The sequence below is a fragment of the Aphelocoma coerulescens genome, chromosome 2, assembly GCF_041296385.1.
Source record: "Aphelocoma coerulescens isolate FSJ_1873_10779 chromosome 2, UR_Acoe_1.0, whole genome shotgun sequence".
NCBI classification, from domain to species: Eukaryota; Metazoa; Chordata; class Aves; order Passeriformes; family Corvidae; genus Aphelocoma; species Aphelocoma coerulescens.
In genome coordinates, this window is record NC_091015.1 from 138,798,073 (window position 1) to 138,808,851 (window position 10,779).

General features: G+C 46.6%; 1 protein-coding gene across 1 annotated transcript in view; it reads right to left on the reverse strand.

The window, feature by feature from the left end:
• ZNF704 (zinc finger protein 704) overlaps positions 1 to 10,554 on the reverse strand; it is a 96,131-nt gene extending 85,577 nt beyond the window's left edge. The window contains exon 1 of the mRNA XM_069004996.1: positions 10,220 to 10,554. Within this exon, the coding sequence (XP_068861097.1) occupies positions 10,220 to 10,495 (276 nt within the window). The 5' untranslated portion in view covers positions 10,496 to 10,554. The remainder of the gene's footprint in view (positions 1 to 10,219) is intronic.
• Positions 10,555 to 10,779: the final 225 nt, after the last annotated feature.

Here is a 10,779-nt window from a genome sequence, read left to right on the forward strand (position 1 = left end):
ATCTTCTCTAACAGATCTTGAGCCTGGAAGTAGAAAGAACGATCCCCTCAGTGGAGGTGAACAAGCAAAAAGCACTGCCTCCAGTAGAAGATTCTCCCAAGTCTGGGTTCAGCTCGAGACAAAAACACGTAGCAGTTTTCCTGTTCAGATTAGGAGAGGTGCCAAAACCCAGGAGTTTATTTTTGTATCTGACTATACAATAAATAGTATCACAGAGTTACAACTCATTACCGCTGGAAGCAATACAATAACACTAGTAAAAACATGCAGAGGCCAAATGCAACCTTCTCTTCTTCAGCTGCTCCAGAAAACAACTGTATCAAACCACAACAGAGATGCAGCAACATCTCATGGGAGAAGAGCCTTCACAAAGAAACTGATGGACCACCAAGCCCAAAGTTAAGAACAGTCCAACTGCCAAATGGCTGTCTTCTAAACGATGAAGGCTTGCTCCATTTCTAACCTTCCCTTTCCTCTGTATGCCTGTCCTAGCTGTGATATGCCATCTTTTCCTCTGCATTATCGAGATACCTGGCAAGCCCTTTCTTGACACATCATAACTGAAGGACACCACAGTCTACAGACTTTGCTGCACGTGTTTTCTGCTGTTTCGGTAGCCCACAAAAGAACACAATGAATTCTGGCACAACCACAAGGCTGCCTGTGAGTAACTGGGAGCTGGAAAAGGACTTAAGGACAGAGAGGGGAATGCTCTACCCTTTTTGAAACTGATGAAACATAAAATCCACAAACTCCATCTGTTTCATCCAGTGCCCAGGCATAAAGCACTCTATGCTATCCATGCTGCTGCTCCAGCAGATGGACCTACCAGCATGGAAAAGGAAACACCTGCAAGACCAACCACTTCTCTCCTGCTCTGAGAAGTAAGGACAATTGTCTGTGCTGGCCACACATGTTGAAGCAAAATATCACTGCAAATCCTTAGCAACCACCAATGCACCCTTATTCATTTCACTGCTTTTTCCATATAGCTTTGTAAGCCAGATATTAGTGGCTTTCCATGGCCATATGGATCACCACTGATCTGGACTTAAGGGCAGCAAGAACTGCATCACAGTGTTCTCTTTAAAGTATTTTGAAGTAGAAAAATCAGATTTTTTCCTCTGGAAGTACTCACATTTGTCATCATTGCATTGTAGAAAGAAAATGTGTAGAAAAATATGAGGTAAAAAGCATTTTGGATCCAGCGAGAGTTTTTTTACACTATTGCAAAGGGATATGCACATATACATAAAAGATCAGGCTGGCTCAAACGTTTATCTCACCAGATTTACAAAGTCCAGTTTATAGAAGGTGATTGTACAATTTGCTCTCTATGTCAGTATGATGTAGGATCAGCCACCTTATATGCTGAAGCAGAAAATAAAATTTAAGTAATCATCCAATCATGACTGCTTGTTTTAATAGCACTGACAATCTAAAGTTCAAATAATCTTTATCCACCATGTAAAAAAATACATTAAAGATGGTAAAACACTGAGATATGTAATTTCACACTTCAGTACGTGATCACTGAGGCATTTTACCTTCCCTCTGATTCTGTGTTCAGTGATAGTAACAGTCTTTTACAATTATTTGGACCACTGTGAAAAGGTTTTAGGATACTAATAGATTCACACTCATGTTCAAGTAATTGGGACAAAATCCTAAATCTGCTTAAACTAGCAGGACTTTTCCATCAACTTCAGCTGGGTCAAGATTTTATGGAAATTAGACTCTGCATGTTTTGCAAAAACACAAATAAAAAGATCTGTATTTTTATCCAAAGCTCAAGCAACAGAAGTTGTTCCATTTCCTGTCTTCATTAGTTTTGTTGTTAAACAACAAATACCACCCACACATGTACTTTTAATACAGTAAGACAAATGTCACTGCAATACTCATTTGAGATTGGATGGTTTGGCAAGGTGCCAGAGCAGTGAAAGTGATCCCATCACAGACTGTTCAGCAGCAGCAGCAACATTAAATTCCTGTATGCTCTGCTTGGCAACATGCTAGAGTGAAAAACATGAACACTACTTCATGAAATTAAAGCTGATTCCCAGAGGAGCTAATGAACATTCTTTTCATTCACCTTACATTTCCTGTTCAATTTTTGTAAATAAACAAAAACACTTAAGAGTTTTTCTCTTTTAACCTACTGTCCCTCTGTAGAATTTGGGCGGGTTTTAAGCTGCAGTATTAGTAAAGCTGCTCACTATTTTTAGAAATAAGCAATTCAGTAAATCACTTGAAAGTATTATAAAGCCAATGGGGACTCTCATTCTGAGGGAAAAAAAAAAAAAAAAAAAAAAGAAAAAGCGTCATTGCTCTCTCCTCAGCAGTATTTGCAGAGCAGACACCAGCAAGGACCAACATGCTCCTGGCTGGCCAAGCAGCCAAGTGTCATCTTTGAGGCACCGATTTATCCCACAGTCTAGTAAGAGCTCTCTGGTGCTCCTGTAACGCTGGAATTTCTAATCTAGCAGCTGGGAAAACAGAGTAGGACTCAAGGGTTCAACGCTGATTTACAGGACTCCTAGATGTCTCTGTAACCTTGGGTCTGAAGAAAGCTTGGAAGAGCACAGGATCAAGAAAGGCACAGATGGTCTGTACATCTGCACTTGTGACAGGACACATTACAAATGTTAATAACCAGCCCATGAAAAGCACTTTCTCAATACTTGGTTTTCAGATGAAAAAAAAAAGTCACTTCTATCTCCAAGGAAGACCCAGGGAACTACAGACTGGCTGGTCAGCCTTACCTTGATCCCTGGGAAGGGATCACAATACAGGGAGGAGTGGGTGATAAATCCAACAGTCATGCTGCCACCCAGAGAAACCTTGACAGGTTAGAGAAATGAGGCAACAGGAACCTCATGAAATCCTCCCAGGGGACATGTGAAGTCCTGGACCTGGGGAGGAACACCAGGCATTAGTTTGTGCTGGAGGCCACCCAACTGGAAAACAGCTTCCTAGAAAAGGCCCTGGGTTCCCAGTGGACACCAAGTTGAACATGAGCCAGCAATGAGCCTTTGTGGCAAAAAGCTGAACCATGTCCTGGGCTGCATTAGACAAAGTATTGACAGCAGGTGGACAGAGGTGATCCTGCCCCCTCTACTAAGGCACTGGAAAAGCCACACTTGGAATGATAGGTTCAGTTCTGGGATCCCAAATACAGGAAAGACATGGACACACCAGAGGAAACAGAGCAAAAGGCCACCAGAATGGTTTCAACATGGAGAAGAGAAGGCTTTGGACAAATCTCGTTACAGCCTTCCAGTACCTCAAGGGGGCTTGTTAAAAGAAGGGAGAGGGACTTTTTATATGGGCAGATAGTGACAGGACAAAGAGTGATGGTTTTTAAATGAAAAGAGGACATGTTTAGAGTAGCTGTTAGGATGAAATTCTTTACTCAGAGGGTGGTTTAGCAATGGAACAGGTGCCCAGAGAAGTAGTGGATGCCCCAGCCCTGAGCTGTTCAAAGCCAGGCTGGATGGAGCTCTGAGCAACCTGGTCTAGTCAGTGACATTCCTGCCCATGGGAAGAGCCATGGAACTAAATGATCTTTAAGGAGCTTTCCATTCCAAACTGTTCTATGATTCTGTAATTAAGAGACTGGATTATCTCTCCTATGAGGAGAGCTGCGACTGTTCAGCCAGGAAAAGAAATAGCTTAGGGGAATCTTTAAAATGTCTACAAACACCTGAATGGAGGGAACACAGAGCCAGGCTCTTCTCAGTGGTGCTCAGTGCCAGGACCAGAGGCGATGGTCACACACTGAAACAAAGGAGGTTCCCCCCTCTGAACATCAGGAAACACTTCTTCATCGTGAGAGTGACCCAGAACTGGCACAGGTTGCCCAAAGAGGCTGTGGAGTCTCCCTCCTTGATGACATTCAAAACCCATCTGGACATGGTCCTGGGCAATGAGTTCTACATGACCCTGCCTGAGCCAGGGGCTTGGACGAGATGATCTCCAAGGGTCCCTTCCCAACTCAAACATTCTGTGACAAAGACTGAGTAGCACATCTCTACTCACTGGTATGTACTGAATACCTGGAGGCTGTCAACTGATCATTCTCAACTGACCTCATTCTAGACTGAAAAAAATATAGCAAATAAAGATCAGAACTGTTAGTGACTTCACCTTTATTCTTAGTTACAGTTTTCTGATACAATTCCTTTTAGAGGCAAAGTGGTTGCGCTTGGTCTGCATCCAAACAACGACAAAATTACATGAAAAAATCCTCAGCAAATTAGTCCCATTCATTCTTTATTAGGGGAGAGTGGAGAAAAAAATATGATCTTACCTTCTCACCACCCCCAGCTCTGCCTCCAGTAATCTATACTATGTATAAACTTCTAAAATTTTTTATAAGGAAGAAAAAAAAAAAATCCCAAGTCTAGTCATGAATTTTCCACACCAACTTCACTAGGCAGGTTTTCACTCGGGAACAACAAGTAACTGAATGAAGTTTGAAATTTAAAAAATTAATTAACTTTATCTACTTACAAAAATAAGGCTCAGATGCTGGTGTTCATCTGTCTCTCTTGTCTCACCCCTTAGTTGTTCCTCACAGTCCGTCAGTGCCCATTCATATCTTGTGTTACTCTCTGCAGAAGTGGGCAAAGCAGGACCATGCTTGTTCTGAGTCTGCACACAGCCTAGCCTAACAGGCTCCAAGTTCAGGACATGAGTTCTGGTGTTCTAACAACTAGCACTATTTATAAAGTTATTATTAGTCTGAAAGGGAACATCTAATTTTCCTCTTAAGTTCCTAAAGTGTCTTACAAGGCCTCTCCTCCTCTAAGCAAATCTGGTATTTGAAGTTTGTATTTTGGAAATTGCCTCTTAAAATACATTTGCACACACATACGAAAGCTGAATTAAATAACACTTTGCTAATCAAGCAGGAAAACCCACTTTTTTTTTCCACAATGAGCCTATAGTCAATTCAAACAGCAAAGCTGTAAGTCTGATTTAAAGGACAGCAATGAATTCACACCTGGCTTTAGAAAGAATGCAGAGAAAGGAGCAAAAGAGCAGAGAGTTAATTCAACACAGTGCAACAACACACAGAACAGGCAACTGATTTCTTCCACATAAGCTCTGAAGATTCTTCTGCATCCCATGTATCACAGAGATGTCTTCATCTTTAAAAAGCAAAAAAAGGCTGAAAAAATCAACCTAAAACATAACAAACCAAAAAAATTGTGTCCAAAAGCATAATTTTTCATGAACTCCTACCAACATCTGCCATCCCCACTCTGAAACCTCTGGCACAGAGATTCATGCTCCTTACTTTGTACCTGTTGTAAATTTCACTTCAAAAGGTGGGTAAAACTGAGCCCAGTATTAAAGTGTAAGCATAAAATTAAAGTCTTGCTTACACTACTTGCGTTTTTGTATTCCTCTGCTATCACTGCACAGCTCTCTGGGCCTTTGGTTTTCAGACTCGTCATCTGATCAATTTCCATCATTTTCAGAGCTACGTATTTGCAGGAACAAATCCACTTGTGGGAAATTCATCCTTCTAAACTACCAAGGGGTGCTCACAAACAAGCCAGTATCTGGAAGAGGTAGTTCCATGGGCGAGGAACAGGTGCAGCACCCACAGTCAGCTGGATTAAGAATGTCCCGTGTCCATACTCTAAGTCTGGGGACAGAAACTGGGCTGGAGACAAGCTGGCAGCTCAACTGGGCTGAACAGAAGAAAGCACTAACCCCTTTACTATTCATAACAGTAGAGAAAACACTGCAACATGCTGGCATGTTATCACAAGCCCATGTTCACTACTAGCCCACATTCTCAATCACAGCACTCTAATGGTTTACAGCCAAATTAGCATAGCTATGCTACTTGCAGTGGGGTTTTCTTCTAAGTACCTGATGAAGTCAGCAACAGAGACTGCTGATGGACTCTACTTCAAAACCTCCTTTCCATATCATCAAACCCAGCAGTTTCCACAGACTGCATTAACCCCAGTGTGGTACTAGCGTGGCTGCACGTGATATCTGAACTAGGCTCCATACAAAAGATGAATTAAACAGGACTGCAGATTAACCCACACTTCAAGACAAAGTACTAGTAATTACACTATTTATACTTTTTCATCTCATTTCAAATGGCTGAAAATCCAAATGCAGCCAAAGCAAATACGGGCTGTACAAAAAGAGTTTCACATGCAGAATGAGTCTGCATAATCAGCACCTTGGTGTTATTTGCTTCCATATAGAGATTAATGAACTAGTTCTGACATAGTAAGAAAACACAGCACTTCTCAACAAGGCTTTACAGGCTCTCCAAGACTTTCTGGCTATTCTGCCATTACCCACCAGCCACACACAGCACACTCGTGCCTCTTCCAGCTTGTTAGCATAGCAGGGGAAAAAAAGCAACAAAAATGTTCTCCAATGTCCTCCTCTTGGACATCTACACAGCTACAGCAACATAAAGACACAATTTTTGTATCTTCCTGTTGGGGTTTTAGGAGTTCTCCTTCTGTTTTCTTTTTCTCTTAAAGAATTTTCCCCATACATGTTGCCAGGGGGACAAATTACTGGGTGCTTAAGAAAAACAAAAGACCTAGCCACAGTGGGAGGAGTCCATCTGGCTACTCTCTTTCACCTGGGCTTGTGGGCTGTTAGTTCCCGGCGTTTGGATGGAGAGAGGCTGGAAGGAATTCGTCAGCACGGCAGGCTTTTGCTTTTTTGGCTGCCCTTCCTTCTACCAGAGAAACCCCGCGATCCCAAGCCCGCCTTCCCTGCCCTGCTGGGAGCGGGGCTGCGGCCGCCCGGCCCCGCTGCTGCTTCGAGCCTTCGCTACTCTGTAGTCCCGCTCACCCTGCCTGCCCAGAGCTCTGGGGGGTTCCCACCGCAGCTCTGCAGTTTGGATACATCTCGTCTGCCACCCAGGATTTGTGCTCGTCCCTGCCGTTCCAGCCTGCTGTTCCAGCCTGCTGTTCCCGACGGTCCGGCCGGACACCGGGATCGGCTGCCCAGGGGTTTGTGAAGCCTTTGTCCCATCCCTTCCCGGGATCCCAGGGCGCCAGTGCCGCGTGCTCCCCGAGCTCGCTCCGGAGCGCCCCCTGCAGCCGCGGGGGAACCATCGCACCTGCCCTGCTCACCGGGAGCCGCCAGCGCCCCTGCCGGCTGCGAGCGGAACTGCACCCGAGGGGAAAGGGCCTGACAGCCGAGAAGGCTGGGACTGGGTTTGTGTTTGCTGTTACTGTCATAGTTATTGTTGTTTGTTTGACTGGTTATACACATATAGATATAAAATAGTAAAGAACTGTTATTCCTATTCCTCATATCTTTGCCTGAAAGCCCCCTTAATTTCAAAATTATAATAATTCGGAGGGAAGGGGGTTGCAATTTTTTTTTTCATTTCAAGGGAGATTCCTGCCTTCCTTGGCAGACACCTGTCTTTCAAACCAAGACACTTCCCCATGACCATCAGTCTCTCTTTTTTGTAATATAGGTTCTCTCTTGCCATGAATTCAGAAGCTGGAGAAATAATATTTATCTTTATAAGTACTTCTTCCTCTCTACCCCATGCTTAAGAGTGAGGGTCAAAACCAGACTACCAATGGTACCGCCACTGGACTCCTTTATGGAGCAGAGAATATGGCTGTAAGACCTAAAAGCACCAGTACTTTGCTGATCTTGACTAGTGGACCAAATTCTCAGGCACCTTTTCACAATATTAACTCCACTGCTGACTCTAGCATGCTTTCATCCATGTATCACAGGCAGTCCACAGAAGTGACAAAGTCACAAGCCCCTGAAACCTCTAGCTTTAAAATGCCATTCCACCCAAGGGCACAGACATCAAGTGTACATGTGAATACACAGCAGAACACTGTGTGATGCTTTTTAATTGCATTATCCAGATAGCATATGCTGCAAAACCAGCACCCAGATCACTTTGCTTTCAAGCCCAATTAAATTCTGAAGCTCTTCAGGATGTCTCTTACTATGAAGAGTATTGGTCACTGCAACAATTTATGCCATCTCTCAGGAGTGGACACCCCTTCAATATACTTTGCTCCCACTTCCCAATTCAGAAGCCTAGGTCTGAGAGTCAGATGTTGCTGACTCCATGCCACTTCTCCATTTGGAAGGAATTCCAGTTGACAAATCACAACCAGATCGTGCCAGTCCTATTACCCTCCCAGTGTTTTGCAGTTGGACCTCTGTAGTCATTTCATGCCTGCTTCTCTCATTAACAGAAACACAACCCACTTGGAAAACCCACCTGCCCTTCCCAGACACTCTGAGCCACAAAGTCAGAGCTACTTTTGGGAAGGACCTTTGCAGTTCAGCCACCTTAGGCTTAAAAGCACTCAGAAACACAATGCCAAGGGCAGAAAATTTTAATCTGTTACTTTAAAATTACTTGGAAGAACCTCATATTTAAGCTTTGAGAACTCCCACACTAACAGTCTCTAAAGAAATGCACAGATAATTTATTTACAATGTTAAATTCTAAGCTTTCTTAGTTTATAGTACTCAAAAGTATAAAGAGAGAAAGCAGAAACTGAGCAGGCAATGATAGTTAGAAATGTTCCTCCAAAGAGGGTAAATATGTGCACCTGGTTACCAAAGGTGACTTGACAGTTTATCATGTACACTAAAAGTAGCCTAATAGGCATTACTACACTCATCTCATCTATGAGATAGGTTTACTATTCAAGGAAGTAAATACATGCAAGCACAGTATTTTTGTATGTGCACATACTCCTAAGCATAAAGCAGAAATACCAGCAACCTCTAACAGTCGTACTACTTAAAAGCATGTTGAGGGTTGATAAAAAGAACAGTACACTCCCACATTTTATGCAGATTATACCTATATAATCCAGTTATAGTTCAGATTACTGTGCTCCACTTGAGAATTTCACTCTTTTTTCCTATTGGGAACACACAGGAAGTTCCTCTAAGCCTCCTCTACCCCTTAAGACTTTCAGTACAAAGGGGAGAATGACGGGACCAGAAACCAATTATGGTGCTCTTGATCCTAAGGCTACCATTCAAGTGTCAAGCGTTGGTTCTGTAGCAACAAAACTGTTCCAGCCTGTCAGGCCTCAGTACCAGGGATGGTCTGACCCAGGCACCATAACCACAACTCATAGCATTTGACAGACTCAGTGAAGAGTTACAGACAGGATCCGATGACCCAACAGTGTCAGACTGATTCTCAGTCCTGTAACAAAACTGCTGAAGCAATATGGGGATAACTTGCATTTTTGCTGCTATTTTCCTTTGTGTGTTGTTTGTTTTGGATTTGTTTCCTTTTTTTCCCCCTCCATCTATGGATACAGGAAAGACCCCAGTAGTAACACAGCATTACTAATTATCCAACCCTGAACTCTTACCAAGTAAGAATTATTACCTAGATTTAAAAAAAAAAAAAAAAGTCAATTCAAAAGGGTGCCCTTCAAACTTTCATACGCATTTATTTTCCATAACCAGTGCACATCTATCATACGAATCCTCTATAGAACTATACATAGACTTAATTCTACTACCCTGGTTATCCCAAGAGAAAAATAATTACAGAAAACGCTTCATAATAAAATCATTAAGCCTGAATCTGCGGGATCTTAGCCGGTGGGTGTGTTCATCAGGTTGTTTCAAACCGCACCAATTTCAGCCTACTGCCCGCGCACGCTTCGACAGGATTTGAATCGGGCCTCAGCAAAGAACAGCTGCATTCCTAAACTTTCCACAGGTCGCCCACCCAGGCCTCCTGACCACGGCCACCCGCGCTCGCAGGAGCCCTGCCCGGCCCCGGCAGATCGCGTGCCCCGCAGGCACAGCTCTCCGAACACCTCTGCGCACACGGGCGGGCTGAACATGCTTCCAACCCCCTCCAGCCGCGCGCTTCACCCAGCCAAGTCTCCACTCCCAATGCTCAAACTCCTTCAGACCCCAGTATCTCCCCACGCCCCCTGCCCGCTTGTAGCCAGCCACCCCCGCCGCCCCCGGCGGCCGCTTCGCCCGGGACTTGCAGAGGGCCGGCCGGTCCGCCCGCCGCCGGCGTCCCCGCAGCCCTCCGGCGCCAGCCCACTCCCAGCCCCGCCACCAGCCCTAGGCCGCCCCCAGCGCTCCCCGGCTCGGCCCGGGACACCGGCCGGCCCGGCCCGCCTCACCGACGCCGCACCCCCGCCCGGGCCCCTCAACCACCCCCGCCCCGCGCCCTCCCGGGACGCACCTTGAGGTTCCCCCGGAGGGGGCCCTTGCCGTGGCCGGCTAGCGCCGGGGGGGCGCTCCCCGGGCCGCCCTCCTCCTCCTCCTCTTCCTCCTCCACCTCAACCACCACGTCCTCGTCTTCGTCCTCTTCCTCCAGCGCCGCGGCGGAGCCCTCCCGCCGGGGCGGCCTCCAGGCGCTCTCGGGCTTGGGGGGCCGGACCGCGTCCACCTGCGCCGCCGCCGCGCTCAACCGCCGGCTGCCCATGCTGGAGCGCTTGGCCAAGCGCCGCGCCTGCATGGTGCCTCCGCCCGGTCGGCCCGGCCCGGCCGCCTCCCGCCGCGCTCAGCCCCGGCCGCGGGCAGCGGCCCCGCCGAGGTGCCCAAGGGGCGGCGGCGGCGCTCACCGGGGGGCGGCGGTGGGTGTGTGCGGCGGGCGCGCCGCGGCCATGGGGGCCCGCGACCGCGGCCAGGCGGGCCCGGAGCCGGCGCGGCCGCCCCGCCGCTCGCCCACCTGCTCCCGGCGCCCTCCTCCTCCGCCGGCTGCCCGCCCGGCCCGGCCCGGCTGTCGGGCGCGGCGCGCGG